The sequence below is a fragment of the Embiotoca jacksoni genome, unplaced genomic scaffold (assembly GCF_022577435.1).
Source record: "Embiotoca jacksoni isolate LCO1_2020_lvr unplaced genomic scaffold, fEmbJac1.0.p SCAF_4, whole genome shotgun sequence".
Classification (NCBI taxonomy): domain Eukaryota; kingdom Metazoa; phylum Chordata; class Actinopteri; family Embiotocidae; genus Embiotoca; species Embiotoca jacksoni.
Genome location: NW_027185392.1, coordinates 12,501,245 through 12,521,598, shown reverse-complemented (window position 1 = coordinate 12,521,598; position 20,354 = coordinate 12,501,245). Strand labels below are relative to the sequence as shown.

At 39.6% G+C, this 20,354-nt stretch overlaps 1 protein-coding gene across 2 annotated transcripts in view; it reads right to left on the bottom strand.

Annotated features, from left to right (window-relative positions):
* The window catches only part of npnta (nephronectin a), a 53,111-nt gene extending 34,417 nt beyond the window's left edge, over window positions 1–18,694 (bottom strand). The window contains exons 1-3 of one of the 2 annotated variants that reach the window (XM_069166723.1): window positions 18,358–18,694; window positions 9,460–9,560; window positions 2,292–2,342 (exon numbers count right to left, since the gene is read on the bottom strand). In XM_069166723.1, the coding sequence (XP_069022824.1) occupies window positions 2,292–2,342; window positions 9,460–9,560; window positions 18,358–18,428 (223 nt within the window). In that variant the 5' untranslated portion in view covers window positions 18,429–18,694. The remainder of the gene's footprint in view (window positions 1–2,291; window positions 2,343–9,459; window positions 9,561–18,357) is intronic. The other variant, XM_069166722.1, reaches the window with a different exon arrangement.
* Window positions 18,695–20,354: the final 1,660 nt, after the last annotated feature.

Below are 20,354 nucleotides of genomic sequence, written 5' to 3'. Positions count from 1 at the left end.
TTAGTGTTTATAGGGTAAAATAAAAAACAAAAAACACGGTTTGTCTTATGAAATTATTTATCAGCAATGTGCATTTTGGACGAGTGTGTGTTTATTTGCTGAAGCCACTTGCATCAGGACACCCACTGTGCCAAAACAGTAATCTCATTGGGCTTTTCAATGCAGTGCTACAGTCAATCTGAACACGGTCTTCCAAGAAGCATGTTATATTCCTGCTTATGCAACAAAAAAAAATATTTTTGCTGGACACTTTCACTATTCCTCGGCTTTAATCTTCACCAGACTTGGTACATATTATCCTGAGTGTGGATGAGCCTAACTGCGTAGTCTATTTAACATAAACAATAAAACCTTGACCTCTGCCTTTGCTGGAACACTCAGACGGCAGCATTCACACACTGGTAATTTGATGGTATTGGAAATGTTTACATTTAATTGCGCAGTCTTGGTTGAGAAATTCTCAAAGTGCTCGCTCTTCAAAATTATTTTCTAAACACTAGAAATAAAGTGAAGGGTACTTTAGTGCATACTGACGTACATCTAAAATAATTGAAGAAGAATGGGCTGTCTAATTCTTTCTATATATGAAAAGCATAGGCTCAGAATTGAGTTACAGTCTCGGAAATTTCCATTCATACAAGTTCAAATTGCAGCCGAGCAGAACAACTTTAGCTCCTTAGGTTTCAGTCACATTGTTCAAACTGAATTCAAAGGCACACAGGTACCAGATGAATCATTTAACTGTGTAGATAATATCTCCAGACTCATTCCACTTTATTAGGCTATTTAATCAAATAGAATGAAAGTATTGTCAACCCAGTTTGAGAGGCTTGAGAGAGGAGCCAGGCTGTTAACACACTGAGCAGTCAAAGTTCACGATTACAAATTAAAAATGGCCCAATTTGTTGGAGGAAATGAAAAGAGTCTGACTTTTCTGTAAGGAGAAGTTTGATAGACCTTGGTCTGGTCAGAAGATAAAAGGAAAGAAACTACTGATGTTTTAGTTAGGGAGCAGCCGAGTGAAGTGCTTTTTGTTATTCTCCTACTTGGAGGAGGATTTGATTAGCGGGATCAGAGGCAGCCGTCAACAGGCTTTGCCTTTCAGGGTATTTTTAAGCCCCTGGCATGGCAGAGAGATCAGCGAAACGGCCAGTGTTCATTAACCACAGCAAAGGACAAGGAGGACTAAAAACGGCCGTACCAGCTGGAAGGCCAAACATAGCGTGTGTGACCCTCGTTCCATGAACACCATCAAAACACGTTGCGTGATGACACACTTTCACTCTGGTTTACATCAGCCATTCCTGTGGACACAGGAAGGCTGGCACTGAAGATCCCTCTCATTAGGTGACTGTTTGTGATCAACTCATTGTATTTGTAAAGTTAATAAGTATTATTTTCGTATCACATATGAACTTTTTTGTTACTGTAATGCATCATCTTATCTACAAAATATGAGAAATGCTTTTAAGGTTAATTAAAATGAAGAGATCACCTCTAAGGCTGATTTTAATTTCCCTTTTCTTTTTCTAATTTTTTTCTCTCTCTTTTGATTAATGGATTAATTGTTATACAAAATCATGTGAAACTGAGAAAAGCAGAGTATCTTAACATTTGCAATGCTGGAACCAGATAACATTTGTCATTTTCACATGATAAACAGCAAATTATCAATGATAAAAATTGCCCTGAATATGAAAATTTGCATAATTCATGACCAGCATCAACAGTGTCTGGGGTTTCAATGTGTTTTATCCTATTGTGGGTATGCAGCAAAAATGTGAATGATAGACAATATGTCACAATGAGTATTTATTTAATAATGAAATGTGATGGCATTGGCCTTCTCAACCTGAATAAATAAATCAAGAGTTCTCACATGCGGAAGATCTTTGACCACTTTAGATACTCGGTTTGTACTCTGCACCATAGACATTGTATATATATGCATTAATTAAAAATCATTATGGATTTCAGGGTTTCATTAGTATTCCAAGTAGTTGACCAGAGGCAGAATTGAATATTAATAAGTTGCTAAAGAACTTAATTCATAATTCATGTTCAACATGGCTTCAGGTGAAACTGGGTCTGCAGAGTGTTAGTTGTTTGCATAGATCGGAGGCCAGAGGGAAGGCGATGGCCGCTGCCAAACGGGTGTGAGGTGTTACTGGTGCTGGGAAGAAGGGGGTGGTCTTGGCTCTATAAATAAGTGAGTGAGCCGAGGATTCAGAGGATGTGCCTTCAGCAATACATGTCTAGCAAGATTACTTCAAGAAACATGTGGAGCTAACCTTGGGGCTGGCACCTTATCCCGACTACTCTGTGAGTTAAGGCGAAGAGAGCTGCAAAACAAATAGCCAAACAAACAAACAAAGATTGCAGCATTGTTTAGTCTTTGAGAGAAAAACAAAACAAACAAACATGATGTTAGAGGGCACAGCCTGGTCAATTTGACAAGCAAACATTCCTGAGAAAAAAACACACAGTCTGGAGTTCTAGAGTGACACATATTCATTGTTGCCTCTTGGTAATGGTTATATTTGGACTATTCAGACTATTGAAGAGGCAGTTATCATCACACATCTGTCTAAAAAATATATGGGCTAAGAGGGCCCTATTTAACCTCGTTGTAGGTTTAGTAGTAGTAAAATCACTATTTCATTGATCAAATGTTTCAACTAGGCAAACTACACCAGAAGGTTACACTTTTTCCGACCTCTAGTGGCTGTAGTAATTATGATGGGAGCCACGGAGGAAGTCATGTTACGTATTATGGAGAGTCCACGTACAGAGGGGGTTGAGGTGGTTGGATGAACCTTCTGTTCGTGTTTTATGTGAAAACAAAAGTCAACGTTAGATTTTTTTTTTTTTAAAGTTACGTAAGTAACTCAACTTATGTAACGCACTTAACCTACATACGTGATTAACGTACCCATTTTAAAACAAACCATGACCTTTTCCTAAACCTAACCAAGTAGTTTTGGCACGTAAACCAAACTAAACTGCAAATCTGTTCAACGTTAATGTGATTATTATTGTTACCATGACGACAAAGGTTTAGCACACCTATCAATGATTGTATGTCGTGTATAACATCCTATTGAATCTACTAGTTGATCAAGTAGCCCCGTACTTGCCCACATATTTGGGACAGCTGGGTGATGATTACCTTCAATGAAAAAATGGGTGTAAATGTACTTATAAACAAAAGGATGTTGATCTGCAACAACTTTCTCTGATGTTGTCTTATTTCTGAAAATATTTACCATTCCTCATTTACACAAGTGAAACAGTAAATTTAAATTTCGATTTAAATTTACACCACTGCAATGAAAGACGAAATTACCACGAATGTAATTAGTGGGCCTAGTTTCATCAATATATGAAAAAATAAATGCTGCAGCTACCTGCCTGTGAACATTGCTTTTTCTCCATGCATTTGATCCTAAATTGCCTAAATTCAAGATCCTTTAAAGCCAGAATTGTGTCAAGTAATACTGAACGTGTTCCTTTTATTTCTGCAAACACCGCCTCCAATTTCAGAGAGCAAACCCTTCTCTTTTACTTTCACCTCAAACAGATGAAAAGACACACTTTTTGGTTTTACAGCCAAGTGATAATGAAAGAAAGTAGGGCAGACACGGAAACCACACAGACAATCATGATAAAGTGAATAACTTAAACTGAGCTATCACTTTGCTCCTTTCATCGCTCACTTGTTAGCTCACATTACCAATTCAAAAGTCTTGCCTTAATCCGGTCCACACCATTGAAAGAAACAAAGACTGCACTCAATCAAACTAAATCCTGGTCTCAGTGGATTTGTAAAATCCACCAGGACCTCTGAGGAAATTATAATGTGTGATCTATTTAATATGGAGATGATATTCAACCCAATTCCTTTACAATGCAGAGAAAATCAATGCACGTCGTTCTACCCAAGCCGTTCCTAAGTCTTGTGGAAAGATCCAAGTAAATCAAAACAAGTCTCAAGTCCTTTGATACTCGTCCAAGTCCAGTCACAAGTCTTCATTAGAAAATCGCAAGTTAGTTTAAGTCTTTCATAGTCCTGAATACCGACTGATAAAATATAATATTTGAACCTTTCAAAGTTTTGTCAATATTGTTTTTTATTGTGTTGTGACAAATAGTACCTACCTAAAAACAAAAACATGAACTATTGAAGCTGTATGGCAATCAAATCACTACCTTTCACTATCTTATTATTATTAAATATTTTCTATTGGAAATTGTATTTGGATGTTGATTTGAGTATTTAGGGTCCTCATTTTTGTCCCTGCAGTGGCAGTCACACTCAAATCCAAGTCCTCTCTTCTGGTTTTGGATAATATAATAAAATCTTTTCTCCAGACAATGAATGTTGTTAATGGACAATTCTGCAAAAACCCGAGTTTATTCTTAATGATATTTTCTAATGTTTCCATTAGATGTTTTAAAAGGGACTCTTAACTGAATTTGCACATGACTTTCAGTTAACTTGTCATGAAAAGTACCATAGATCCTGTGAAACCAGCTGCATAACATCCTGCAAACTGAGATACCCTGATGATGTCATCAGTTATTTACATTCATATCAGAAAGCCTGTGGTACAAACTGATGGTGTGGAGGTTGAAAAATGTGGGCGTTTTTTTTTAGGCAGGGACCTGAAAGTCGAGCACGCTAAATGTTGTGTCAAACTCAAGAAACTGACAAAAGAGACCATTAAAATACTTCAGAAAGCCTACGCCAATGAAGAAGTGAGCTGGGTGGGGGTTTTGAGTAACGTTAATGTTTCAACAGCAGCAGAATGCCACTTTTCAAGACCAAACAAAGCACGTCCCATTAGGAGCGCAACCAGGTGGGCTCTTTTTAACATTTCGTAGGGTTGCACACCATGAATTCACCCCCATGGTCAGAGTGTCAACATAAAGTTCAACTGTGATGTTCTGAAGTGTCTGATGGAAAAGATTCAGTGCAAACATCCTGACATGACTACACACCTGCACATACTGTATTGCTTTGAAAATGTGTATGTTTCTCACCTGCAACAAAACAATTGTTGCCACCACAAATCTGACTCGCCTGATTTGGCTATTTGTGACTTCTTTGCTGTTCCCCAAGCCTGGGACCAACATTCTGCATGACCTGACCACCAAACTAACTTTACACCCTTAATCCACATCTTGGTGCTTCCTGCACTGACACTGAATATTGGCGTTGAAGTGAAGTGCAGAACAAACTTTATTTAAATGAATACCAGATTTTATAATCAGGAATCTTTGGTCGGTTGTCCTCTTATGAATATTTATGTTTTAATTAAGCTTTTTGAAGCATCTACAAGTCATACTGATGAATTTAGATTCAAATTAAAGTTGGTCTCTTTTATAACCTCACACATCCTGTATCACTTCACATTAAATGCAATGAATGATCTAAGCTCCTGTTATAACTTGCTGAGCGGACCATTTTGATAACTAACTGCTCAGATCAACGTGTTGAAAAGACAGCTTTTCATCTTTGTCAAGGGAGGAAGAGAGGAGCAGTATTTTCACATGATTACAGTAATGCACTGGAAATGCACTTAGAAATGCAAATGTTCAACTGCTCACAGTGGCAGTGAAATGCTCATGATGGCAGCTGGTTAGAGTAAGTAGCTTCAAGAGTAGCTTTGCCTGCCGGATGGCCTGTCACAACATTATGAGTGGAGCTTCGGTCTACGATAAATCTAAAGCTCTCTACTCCATCTGCCTGAATTCCTCACTTACATCTCTCCCCCACTACAACAACACTCATCTTACCTCTAAACCATTTATCTTGTACCTCAGCATTTTTACTTTTAGTCCTTCATCTGCTCTCTCCATCACTCTTTCAGTTCTGGGAGCAAAAAAAATAAATAAAAAAATCAAGGCTGATGCATTAAGTTTCTCATTCTTTGAGAGAAGTTGCACAAACCAATTGCTGAGTTCCGTGGCTGAGAAAGCCACAATCCGATAGCTCCAGTCTAATCTCTTCCATCTCCACTGAAACTTACCAAGACCTCAAATCTGTGATGACTGCATACTCTCACACACATACAAAGATACACATGCACATGTACACACCCATGATTACACTCGATTTCTTCCCTAATCCTTCCACCTCTGTCCTCTGAGGTTTAAATCAGCACCTTACTGACTTGATGGAATGCTGATTGTAGTCCCAAGTGAAGGGATTTTTTTTTACCGGGCCCAGTAGGCAGCATTTGGAAGCATTAAGGCAAGCACTCGCTGAGTGATTTAACTCACAGAGCAGATATGGATTGTAGAAAAAAAAAGGAGAGGTGAAAGTAGCAGCTGGATATGATGGCTAAGCTCAAAATTAGCTGATATTTTTGGCTCAACATGGGGGACTCCAGAGATCAACAGAGAAAACGTGCTCACACACTGTTTACTGGCTGGGTTAGAAATTGATACAAACTTGACTTTTTTTTAATGTGACTTTTGTCTACTGTTTGTCTAATGTTTTGTCTATTGAAACTGCAACCAGGATGCATCATGTGCTGCAGCAGTTTACATTAACGTTTGGGTTTTAGGTGAGTTAAATATAAAAACATGTATAATTTCTTGCCCCCTAATTGAAGACTCTGTGATAATAAAGTCATCTTCATCTTCCGTCCTCAAACCAAAGTGCATATCTATTCCACCTTCAATGTTACTGAACATGGGAAGATGTACAGGCAGAGAGCCCAGTACAGATGCACTGGGAGGAACTGGGCATTGAGCTGGCTGACTCCTGCCAGGATTACCACTGAGCCTGGCCCCATGTTCAAACAAACACTATCAAATGATACAATTGAAACAGTGCTGCTTTTGCCTATATCATTCCAGCACAGATTTTGTTGTTCAAACATTAAGGCCTTTGAAAAAATTGGTTTCTGAACAAGGTCAACGACTGTATGAAAAACAACTCCCCTCAAGCTACAAGTCTTGGTCTGTCCCATAACACATTGGCATAACTTCTGGCTCCAAGTGTTTACACGAGAATAAAATTATAATATTTTGTTTCTAATAGACATGAAGTAAGAAGTGGATAAAAAGCAGATTTGTCTCACAAAGAGCTGAGGTTAATCTGGCTCAGCTAAAAGGAATATAAAACACTGGGGCCGTGAACTCAAGAAATACTGTTTGTGTTCTCCAGAACAAAATAAGAGCAGTCCAACAGCTAAACCCAACACCATCAGCAGTTTTTCTGATCAGCAGCACAGGCCTTTGGACCCAACAAGCAGTCTGTGACACATGTTCCACAAGAAAATATACAAAATACAATGAGATACATAGAAAGGGTCAGCTATAAGACAGCATGATGAGCTTCAACACCTAATAACATAAATCAAAATATAATCATTTAGTCAAACACAAAAAGAGTGGAATGATAAACAATAATTTAAGGAGCTATAAATATGTGGCCAGAACCAACATGCAGAGTTATGAACCCCTTTAGGCCTTTTCCACAGCAGGAACCTAAACAACATGAACTTGCAAGACTTTGGTGGTCAGCTCTACAATTTTTTTTCCCACAAATTGGGACATTATATGTCATTTAAAAATAAGACACCACTTTTAATTACAATATTCCATTAAAAGATCACAGTCAGAGTTCATCAGACAAAACATTTAAGACTTAGTACTTATACTGATATTGATTTTATTTTCATTTTACATTAATAAATCACCAAAGATAAAACAAGTTCCTAATATGTATGGAAAACTCAGACATGCTATCATATAAACTTTTTGGTTTTGTGTTCGTTGTGGTTGTCATTTGTTGTGATGTGATGATGTGATTGTAATCAATCATAATCAAAAGACTATAATTTAATTTCAGGATTTGTGGAAACAAAAGCAAAACCTGCTTTTAACATTTTAGAAAATATGCTCATTTGTATTCCTGCCGAGAGTTTAATGAGAAGATTGATACCACTCACATATTTGTACTCAATATATGACACTGAAGCCAGCGGCTCATGAGCTTAGCTGGGCGTAAAGGCTGGAAACAAAGGGAAAATAACCCCCGAGAATGGCACTAAACAGTTTGGTGATTTTGTGTAAAAAAAATATTTTTCACACACACAAAAAAGAAAAATACACCAGAATTTGATCCATTTGGCCAATAATATTTGGAAGAGCTGCATACTAAGTCAATTATTCTATACAATTTATATGTATAAGAAGCCAACACAAAGTCCATTGACGTGCCTTATGAAAGTCTTGGATGTGCACCCTCTCAACCAGCTCAGCTCAGCACAGTGTCTCCAGCGTGCATGCTCTATATGCCCATAATTGTCAAAGTGTGTGCAGGCCTGCTGAGACTTTTTTGGCCGGTTGCATTGATACATGCTTCAGGCTTTCATGTGAATTATTTGGTGTCTTTGACTGCTGTATCCAGTTCATTTTAATACATACATGGAGGGAACAGCTGCCATTGCTCTATCCAGAGATAACAAAAAGTTTCCACCAAAGACTACCAATTACATGTTATATATTGTTTCTTTAATCTGTTGCGCTTTAGATTTTTTTTACTACTGCGTAAAGGGCCCAGCTAAGCTCTAGCTCATCCGCTGCTTAACGGACACGTGAGAGTAGTATTGATTTCCTCATCTAACTCTTGGAAAGGAAGCATATTCCTTGTCTGTTCCTTTAAATTGCAAGTTGGTAAATTCCTGCATGGGAAATAGCCTATCTATGTGTTACCCCCTTCTTTATTAAACATCCACTGCAAAGAAGCAGGTATGCCATCACAGGCAGCAAGCCATGCAAAGGATGTGACATTTGTGAGGCGACTGTTCACATCTGAAACCCACTGGTATATTCACACCTCCCTGGGTAGCATTACAGCAGAGTGGAGGATCTCTCACATGTAAAAAATGTGACATGATAATATGATAAAGGTGTGTGGTGCTGGGATACTACAAGTAACAACAGGAAACATCCTCTGAATCCTGTTCCTGAATATATCGATGAGTCAAGGTATGTACACTTGACAAAATAATGGATTGTGTTAACACCATCTTTCTGTTTTCCTCGTTGTGGCAGTGTTAGCTAGTTTGTTTTTGCACAGTTGTTATCTATAATCAATCTCCGCTCTACCCTTGAATGTGTCCACCTGCAGCTATAGTCTCTCTCTCATTACAGCCACCCGCAGTGTGAATATAAATGTCAGCCGGTCCACCAGTCCCACCAGCCATTATCATCAATCTTTACTCAAAGATTGTCCCAGGTGCGATGCACCATTAGCTGTATGTGTTTCTGTTGTGGCAATGTGCATGTGTACGTGTGTGTGTTTCCCAGAGCCTTTAGTTACTGTGGCATTGTTATAGCATATCCTTCAGTATAATAGCATCTCTGACCCCAGCTTGAAACCTCGCAACCTTGTTAGCCCTGTTTGCTCCCAGCATCAGCAGCAGGCATGGTGGCACTCACGCTGGCAGTGACCCCAGGAGCGGCGTGTCCATCCCCAGCAGCAGTCCACCCTGGCACCGTATCGACACAGGCCATTGGATGATGCCATCTGCCGTGGCCACCTGTGAGTGGATGACATAATTAGTTCATAGCCAATTCAAATGTCTAAATGAAAGGAGGAGTCTTTTTAATGTTGTTTGAACATTGAAGGTGGTGGAGGCTTGACAGTTTTCATGTTATTTTCCTGCTGTAGAAAGAAAGAGGTAGAGGAATTAACAGAGGGCTTTCACTTGGATGAATATAGTCAAACTGTTTTCTTAATGGAATCGATTGGTGAGTCGAAGGGTGGGGTAGGGTATGTTATAAGGATTGAAAAGCCCTTGTTAAAATGTATGCGATATTATTTTGGTCTATATATATATATATATATATATATATTGACTAATGTGAGACAAAATCTTTCAGTCCATACAGCCCTTTTAATACCGGGGCCTGAATTCTGTCAAATCCTGGTGTTCTGTAAGAAGCAAAACACTGATGTTGCCCGTTTGTAGTGAGATTGGTGAAATAGCAGTTATATTTGTCCAGTAATGGCAGCATATCATCATAAATGTCCATTACAGTTTCCCAGATCCCACTTTCCATCTGACTGGCACAAATATATTCTGTTTACTTTCATATAAAACAAAGAAACACAGCAAGTGATTGAATTTGAAAAGCTAAACACTGAAAATTACAGATGGATCAGGATTTCAAATTTTTCAAAAAGTCATTAAATAAATCACAAAAAAAATCAAATAATTTATGTGACTACGTTTTCAGAATTTTATTTTGTTCTTTTTCCCTTGTTTTACAGCACTTGTCATAATGCATTTTTAATGCCAGAAGGTGTCGTTAACGCACCTAACAGCCGTTTGCAAACCGCCATTAAACATCAAAAGAAGGAGAAGTAAGTGTTACCACCAGGTGTTAGTAAAACGTGAGTGACGCTGTGAGAGAAGGTACGCTACAAACAGCTGAAACATGTGAGGACTAATCCAGCAGGAACTTAACTCGTGAAAATTAACAAAAACGAGGTACAGCGCAATCACTAGCCAGCATATCATTAGTCCACCACAGCTACGCACGGTCATTGAATAATAGTTGAGTAGTTCCCTCTAAATATCAAATAATATTTTTGCTTAAAATGGCCATACCTGCAGGCAATATTTCCCATCTTGCCAATTGATTTTAAAATGTGCTGCTGATTAATTTGACTACATTTTCTAATTGTTTCAGTTCTATATAATTTTAAAAGCAATTAATAAAATGTGTTTGATGGTTTAAAATTGAGAGATGTCAGGCTGACTTTTCACTTCCTCGCGACTGCAGATTATCTTCACATCATAGAAATAAAAGTGGTAACACATAAGATCTTGTTGGTTTGTGTGATGTCAAACTGGAGACCTGTGTTGAAAGTGTGTGCCACACCCAATTTTAATTTAGTCTTCAGTATGCATCATGGTACGTGGAAGCATGTGGAAAGGATCAGATATTGTGCACCTCTGTGTTTCGTTCAAAATACAGTATTTTTCTGGATCTACAGTGAAAGATCTGCTACAGAAAGAACAGGCAGGTATTAGTTAATATAGGTTATTTTCTAAGAGAAATTACAGCTGGATGGTTTTGTGACACCATGTTCTACTCTGCTCAGAGCAAGAAATAGCTTCTTGGCAGACAGTGCTCGTGGATTACCTTTATATCTGTACCAGGGTCGACCACATATTTGTGGAGAGAACTGAGAGAAGGAATGAGTCCATGTAAGGATACTGACGAAAATCCAAGCTACATATTTGAGAGCCAACAGTAGCTCTGAGATGTTACCTAAAATCTTTCAAATAAATGAATCCGTGGGTAGGCAGGACCTTGCTGGGTGAATTTTATTGTTACAATAAAGAGAACTAGGTCGTTAAGCACTGAGATTATTTCCTTGACATTACAAGATTTGTAGAGTACATGAGTGTTGCATATATCAATAAATAAATCCAAAATATGAAAAGTAAAGGTTTTAAAGAGAGTTAGAAACACTGCAAAAAAACAAAACAGAAGCTCTCTTGATATACTTGTTTTACACAAAAGATGCTTTCTTTACTGCCTTGATGAGAAAGTGAGGTTGTAGTTCAATATTCAAGGCACATCCTTTGCCACTATCCCTGCCTGTTAGTGTCTCTATGCCAAGATGAGGAAATGCTAATGCTGGCCCTCACTGCCAATCACCTCATTGGAAAAAAAACAGATGGATGCTAAGTGAGAGTGGCAGATCCAGGGAAAATGTTTGTCTGCTGCCTGGCAAGTAGGAAGGCAGTCAGTCAAGCACACAGTGAGTGAGGAGGAGAGGAGAGGAGAGGAGAGGAGAGGAGAGGAGAGGAGAGGAGAGGAGAGGAGAGGAGAGGAGAGGAGAATCAAAATCAAAGGAATGGAAAGGAGGAATAAGAAAGATCTGGAGAGACGCCAAGATTAAATGCCACTAACTTCCTCACATCCACCACCACACCACACCACCACCACCACCTTCCCCAACACACACAGAGACATGGGACCCTGCTTTGTTTGCATATACTACAAACTTGTTACATAAAACAAAACCAGAACCTCTCGGTCTTTGGCTAAATTCACTTCATTTGAAGGATGGTGCCACTTTTAAATATATCTGTCAACCTATGAAATTTCAGTGATATTCAGATCTGCTGACTGGGGGTTGATTTTATCCAGAGGTTTTGAAAGCTGTTGATCATTTATTTATCAGTGTACATGAGGTAATCACCACCTTAGAAAATGGAGGCATCAGGCGGGAAGAGTTTACTCTGCTTTGGGTGCACCTGTTCCTGAATAACCTAATGATCTCATATTCGTTTACAGATTACAAAGTAATTATCACATCTAATGACTGCCAATGGAAAGCTTCCCATGCATCTGTCTATTCACCCATCACAGTTGACAGATTTAATTTTGATTTCTGCAAACACTCCGTCTAATTGTACAACGACATCCCCAAGTCTAGGGTGTTTTTTTTCACACAATCATTGTGCTGTAATGGACTTAGATAAGATAAAAGCTTTTTAAAAGCTTTTATAACTTTTATAACTATATATTTCTGTTAACCAAGCCTTGTCGTAGGTTTTGACATTTTGAAGTATTTTTCTCTTTGCATGTGTGTGTGTGTGTGTGTGTGTGTGTGTTTGCAGCTTGAAAAAAACCCCCTGTGTGATAAACAGTCTTGTTATTGTGCTGCCTCCTGTTTTTTTTAGCATCTTCAGCCCCTTTTTACTTGGCTCAACTCTTTTTGGTTTGTTTTGGTTGTCATTGGGCAAAAATTGTGGATTGTAACCAGTACTATTTTTGCTATCGCCTGTGTTGAGGTTTCAACCAAGCTAAGCCAATACTAAAATGGTGACATGAAAACACTAAGACCACTGACTGCCAGAGAGAATCGTCACAATCCTTACATCACTGCATGCATGATGCGGGACATGATGCATAAACCCACCATTGTTAACAAGCCAAGCTAATATTGAAACCACTTTTTCTTTTTTTCTTTTTTATTCACTGGACTACTCAATTAATGGCAGTCCGTAAAACCATGCCGTGGTCAAATGAGATGTCCGTTTACTGATGAAAGGAATTACCAAATCTTTATGTCGCGTTTAAGATAATGTCACAGCAGTTTTCTTACAGCGTTGCCATAGTAAGGACACTGCATTGCTGGGGTACTATCTATAGTGGAAAAGCAAGTGGAGTAGAGCTGAGTAGAGTAGAGTTGGTACCGGTAGTAGAAAAGGTGTACCGGTAAGTTGTGCTGTATGTCAAAACAGATACAGGTAGGTAATTTGCCTCACCATTTGGTGTTGTCCAGTGTGACTTTGGCACATGTCCTCATTTTTAATCGAAATTATTTTATCAATGAAATAAAAAGCTCATTGACAGAATTTTAATCAATAACTACTTTTATATAATCAATTAATTTTGGTCATGTAGCAAGAGAACCAGAAATTCACTGCTTCACACTGTCTATTGTCGGGCTGCCAATAACGATTAATATTGCAGCACTCCTTATTTGTATATGGATATCCAAAGGAGACAGTGCTCAATGAAACGTGAAATTCAAAACGATAATGACAAACAGATGGGGCAGCCAATAAAATAATGAAGAGAAACAGCACTGTCCTCCACTAAATTTGACCCGAAAGGTCTTTTGTGCAAGCAACTTATTACGATCCAGTTACGTTTTACAGTTAGGTGACCTCCAGTGGTGTTCTGCAGAAGTGACGCAGTTCAGACGACATCTCTATAATGTTTTTCCTTGTTAGGGGAGGCTGTTTGCCACCATGAGTCAGGCATTCACTGTTGCCATGACAACAAAGGTCACATAACTTTAAGAAAGTAGTGATTTTAACACAAATCATGGTTGAAGTCATTATTCGAACCCAAACCATTATCTTCACCTAACCAAAGGTTTGTATTGCTTAAACCTAACCAGGGCCGCTAATTAAGATAACACTCTTCTGGGTCATGTTTGAGGGTAGGAACAATCAAACTATGTGGTCATACTGGCTGGAGGACTTGTTGCGAAGAGCTCCTGTGTGGACGGTGGGCGAGAGGTGTCTGGGAGGTCTGTTTGTTGCAGTGGGAGCGATAAGGAGATCGGAACTTCTTGAGATGCAACAGGTCGTGGAATATGAAATAAAATATTTTCCCTCTATTGCTTTGTCCTACATACTCGTATATATAAATACACATGCATGGTGAACACGGAATCGTGTTTCATGTTCTCACTGCTCCTCTCTCTGCTGAATATAGCCTGAGGCAGTCGTGCACCTCAACGCAATCTGAACTTGAAACTGACGGTTTAATACAATTCATCAGCTCACTGTTTTATTATACCAACACTACAGCAATGTCAAATAGACATTTTTCATTTCTTGTAACATTTATGGGGGTAAAATTGTGACTCATCACAATAAAGAATGGGAACTGTGGTGACAATGCACAATAAAGAAAGCCCATTTCTCAGATGTATCTTGTCCTCAGTGATATTCTATTGAGCAAAAAGCTGCCATATCAAATGGACGTGTGCATAATACCTGTATTTATTACCCTCAAGCCTTGAATAATGATCCCAAATTGCACTAAGCCTTGAGGGAACTCAAGCAGATAATTATTACCCTTCACGCATGCTGCGTGACACCTCTTCTCATGTACAGACTTTAAGACTCTGAGGTCCTTGCCTCAGAACCTGAGAGGTTGATATCCACAATGAGGTCGTCATCTTTCTTCCATTGTTTTACTAAAGGGATACATAGCTGTCCAATCTCCCCTGCCTGACAGTGAAGTAGTCGGTTCATTGCGGTCCACAGAGGTGCAAGTATGTAGTGTGATAATCAGGATCATGACGGTATATGGTCTGCATTTAGAGCGATAATAATTCAATCAATCTATCAATTAGCCACGACCCATACTGAAGCATGCCAGGCCTGACTGCTGAATAGATTTTCCTCACAGGCACCCATAGGTATTGATTGCTGCATTTGTAGTATCTTGGTGTGAAAGACTTGCCCGGACCTGCCGTGCTTCGCTGAAGGCATGAGCTTATGGAGTCAGAGGGTGTCTGCCGCCTTAATTAACCTCCTCCGCTGCATGTACTGCCAGATCTGCATGCAGACTGCCAAGGCTGTCACATTAACACATACAGTAGAAACACGTGGACATACTTACAAATATCTGAGGCCAAAATTTAGATTTTGAGTGAGAAATCTGCTGCCTTGATAAATCTAAGGGATATTTTCAACGAAGAAGAGTGGAAGTTATCCACTTTGTCACCAGAGAAATAAAAACACCTGCACGGTGTAACACAATACAACACTACGACCCTGAGACAAACAACACTGAAATGCTTTGTTGCCACTTCTGACATTTGTGTGCTGGCTCTATTCTGCAGCTATTTTCAAGATAAACATTGAAATGGTAGTGGACCAATCAGTTGAAAATACTTTGCAATGCACATTTTTTTAACATTACACAACATTCACTTAGCACTTTTGTTAAAAGTGACTTTCAATAAGTGAATTTAGCCCACACAGGAACAACAGATACAGCCTGTCAACAACTGTAAGTGCATCCCTTCCAAACAGTTAAAGCACATTTACAATACAAATTCTTATAAGATGATTTCTTATGAACAGAATGGGATGTTTGTAAGGACAAGAGTGAGAACCGCAACAATTAAACATTTAATTCATGAGTCGAATTATAACTACTCTGACTTACAATCAATCATCTAAAGCCAAACATGTTCTAGGTTATGACAATCAATATTAAAGTATTTTTTTTTGTATCTCTAGGACATAACTTGTCTGGGCCTACTCACACACATGCGTCATATTATGTGGCTAGAGACTTTGCTAGATTATCATAGTAACAAATGATGGTAGTCTGCATGCAGCATTCAGTTTCTTAACTCCCACACTGCTGTTTGCTTTGTGAAAATGACAAAAAATGTTTATAGCAGGCGGAGAAATCAAACTAATACTTGTGACAATTTATTTTAGTTTATATATGTCTTGTTAAGAGTCGTACTGTAGTTGAATAATTGTTTTGTGATTGGCAAGATAACATTTAACTGTCCGTCAGTGAAGTCTGACTTTCACACAACCTATGTCGAGGTTGCACTTTACATCTTATCAATGAAATGTAGCAAAGATGTTGACACACTCTTTGTCACATTCATTGACATATGCAAGATACTCACTCTGAGGTGATTCACATTGCCTGCTAGGCTAAGCAATAAGCACACAAGACGACTCCAGCAGTTTTTTCACACTTATTCTCACAACCCCTGGAAGATCAAATGTGCATCTGATATTACAATACTAACATAACCTGGCACCAGTCCACAGCTTTGGATTATTACTGCGGAGGTCTGGTATGTGGCGCTGGGCTGTGTTAGACTTAACAATTTAGTGACATCACTGGAAAAGAAATCCCCTGCTGTATGTGTTGCCTTTCACATTGGAAAAGTCTTTTCTGCTACATGACATGAAGCTGGCTGTTGTTGAGTCCTTGGTTGGAACAAAAAGCGGCAATAACAACAGCACAATACTTTGAGAGACCGATTTGCAGGTAAGTATATTATGAGCAGTTATGGGAGGACAAAATTATCTTGCCAATGATGCCCGTGAAGGACCCTTCAGGAGTAGCTGGATAAGCTTGTTAGGAACGCTCTCTAAAAGGCAATAAGTGAGGAAGACTAGGTAATAAATGTTTTATTTTTTGTTTGTGCTCAGTCTCGGGGGATATTTTCTCAATGAATTAATATTGAAGCGGGTACTCAGGCCCGAGCAAGTTTATACCCATAAAAATTGGCAAATTATGACCATGGTGACAAGCCACTCCATAAGCAGGGATGTTAATAACGTACAATATGTTGCTGCGAGGATAAAGTAAATGATAATTACGCAAAGGCAATGCATGAAATAAAGTTAAAGCCCGACAGATCGCATCAGTGATCACACAGACATTACCTTGGTGATGAAGAAAAATAATGTCCTCAAAAACAATAATATATGTGCTGGCAAATGCTAGGCTTTACTTCTCTGCATTATTCTCTGCCCTCTCCCTCATTCTCTGTAGCAAATAGACCCATTTTTACACTTGCTGAAACCTTTGATATCCAAATTGCTTCTTTTGACATGCTTCTGAACACAGCAGAAAACTGAATTGAAAGAGCTGAGGAGGGGAAAAAAAAAAAAGACTATATACCTCCGGATGTCCAAAACTATTCACGAGCAGGTGGAATGACAGCCAGACTGACAAGGCCTTTTCTCAAATGCATGCACAATATTTCTATAACAGTTGCATCCGTTCATTAGAGAAACATTTAACATGGGAGAGGATTCTGCTTTGGAGCCCAGCTGGCCTGACAGAGATACATGCGGAAAAATAAAGTACTTGGCTGCATTTCCTGTTGGAGATTGGAAATTTGGCAGTAGGATTTTGTTTGTGTAACTTTCTTACCATTTGGATGGACTTCAGTCCAGTTTTTTTAGCTCTAGAAATCCATCTCATTAAGACACAGATAAAGAGATGGAATAGAGTATTGACTTTATTGATACTGTTAAAGTCCTCTGAAGAATTATAAGGACTAACACTCTGCCAAAGAACATTCTGACGCAATTACAGTTTTAAATAGGCTACTTGTTGGACTTGGGTGAAACCTAAATTACAACCTACTTCATTATGCATGATGGTACAAAAAAAGCAGCCATCATCCATCATGTTCAACTCAGATGCACCTATAGGCAGATCGAAATCTCGGACACGTGCATTCCTTGGGGTCTGACACGTCTCCACACACTTCATGGGATTCGTGTTTGAACATGAAGCACCGGCAATGTGCTGTCACATCACTTTATTATCACCCTCAGACATCCACACACGACAAGAACCGCTCGGCTTGATTCTAGTAAACGTAAACTGCTGCTACTACAAAGGAGAGCCTGATCAGAGGCGCAAAAATAACTGGTTCGGATGGACTCGGATTAAATCTGGTTTTATTGGAAAAAGTTCAACTGATAGAATAAATAGATAAAACGGAACTGCCAAGATTCCGGATCGGCACTCACAACGCGCCGGAGCGCATTTATTTACAGGAGCAACATGTTTTCATTCCACAACTATGTTTGGACATCTTAAAATAATGCTCCGGTTTTCAGCCGCACTCCAGCAGAAGTGCTGGGTCTACACAAAGACGCAGTTCTTATAGAAACAGTTTATAGTCTATATTGATCGGACTGTGATGATCAATTTGTTCCATACTCTTTAACAAAACCACTTTCTTTTTTTTCTTCCACAAAACACCCGCTTTCTCAGACCATGTGCCCCTACCTGCCATCGAAGTCTGCACTTCCTCCTAAACAGCAGCTGCACAACAACATCAACTTTATCCATAATTCCATGATTTGGGGGGGGGATTGCGCGCACACGCTGCTTGCTCTTCTCCGTAATCCAAAAGCACCAGGTAGGAAACTGCGGAAGAAACAATTAGAGAGAGAGAAAAAAAAAAAACAGCAGTTTGCTTTGATGCACGCTAAAGGTGCACCGGCAGGAAAGGTATGTTGGTGTCCTTCACGCTGTTCATCTGCGATATTCAGGAGGTGCGGGAGAGAAAGCAGCCCGACGCCTGGAAGCAGAGTGACTCCGATTAGTGTGTGAGTGAATGTGTGTGTGTGTGTGTGTGTGTGTGTGTGTGTGTGTGGAGCGGGACGCACTCTGCCGGGAAGAGAGCGCACAGCTCCCCCTCTCTCTCTTTTCTCAAGTTCAGGCAGTGGGCTCTCCAACCAACAACACCCACTGCAGTCTGACCTTATCTCGCTTCTTTTCAATAAGCAGCGGTCTAAACAGACAGCAGTGGGGAGTTTTGACGTAACACCTTGACCTAAACAGCCGTGAGGAGGAGACTTCAGATGTGACTCATGCCCATGCTTTGGAAATGCCTTAATTAATTGCTTAGCCTGCTGAGGCACGCAGGTGCATCGGCCACCCAGGTGGATGTTGCTCAAACAATAACACAATCCAGTTAAAATTACTGGGGCTGAAGCAAAATACAAAATAAGCAGTTTGACAAAGTTTGAGGAGCCCTAAATAACTACCAAGCCTTTTGCTGGACCTCAGTAATTATTGTTAACAAAGGCAGAGAAATGTGGCTTTTGATTGAAGTAATTTCTAACATGATTTCAGAGACAGGAGCTTGCTTTTGTGTCAGATATTTTGTCTACAAACTACTTCTCCAGGATGTTCCCATCACACTTCACACCGCACACTTGTTGACAATGAGATGCCCTCTTGTGAAACTGCTCAGTCTTTATTATTCTCATTCTTTGTCTGTGTGACAGGCATCCTTGCCGTCACTGTGGGTTCTATTGGCTGAACGCACCACACTTCACCAAAGTACGCTGTTCCAATGTGTTTATTTCACCACCAACGATCACTTTTCACTCTGGTGCTCTCCTGCCAGGCATTCGGGCACATGCCGGGCACATGCCATGCCATGCCACACCATCAGTCCACAGCCAGCCTCCCAGCCTCCTTTCCGTGTCCATAGGAATGAGACACTGGTGTCTTGTTGCTTGGGTTTTTAAAGGAAGAGAGGGACAATCAGTCATTGATTTCAGCTGGGACTAATTAAGCCCCTTTCAGGCACCTTTCCCTGAACCACTCCCCCAATGAGTCCCTCCTGCAGCTGAATCAAACCACGCCCCACCACCACAGTCTGACTCTAATAGCTTGGTTATCTCCTGCCAGGCTCATAAGCAGCACTTCATATTCAAAGTCTGGTGAACTGCACTTCCTTTCTGGGGGCAGAATCATAAAGGCTGCTTCATTTTCTGATGTGACAGCCTTCTGCCTTGAGAATCCAATCTGTCAGTAAAATAACTACCCAGTAAAAACTCAATGGAAAGAAAGAAAGTGGAAAAAAAAAAAAAGCCTGGGAAACCAAACACCATAATTTTGGAGAAGGAGATGGATGAGAGGAAGGTTTGATATGATTACTGCTGGTTGTTCAGTCACAGCAGTCTTTGATTCATGGCACTGTTCGCCTTGTTACGCCCTGTCACCGATTTGATAATCAATCCATGTGGCAGCACAGAGGTTTGACATCAAGTGATTGGGGAAATGGCTGTTGTGTATAATTAGACTATCAATCACATTATTTTCATGACTGGACTTTAAGAATCTGATTCTAAGATTGATTATATTTAAAAAAAAAATGAGTTATGGATTACAAAGATCACCCAAATCATGCCTCATTACCAACAAAATGTGGGTATGTTGGGGGAAACCAAGGTTGAGCGGATGAATTTAAAGGGTCAGTTCACCAAAAC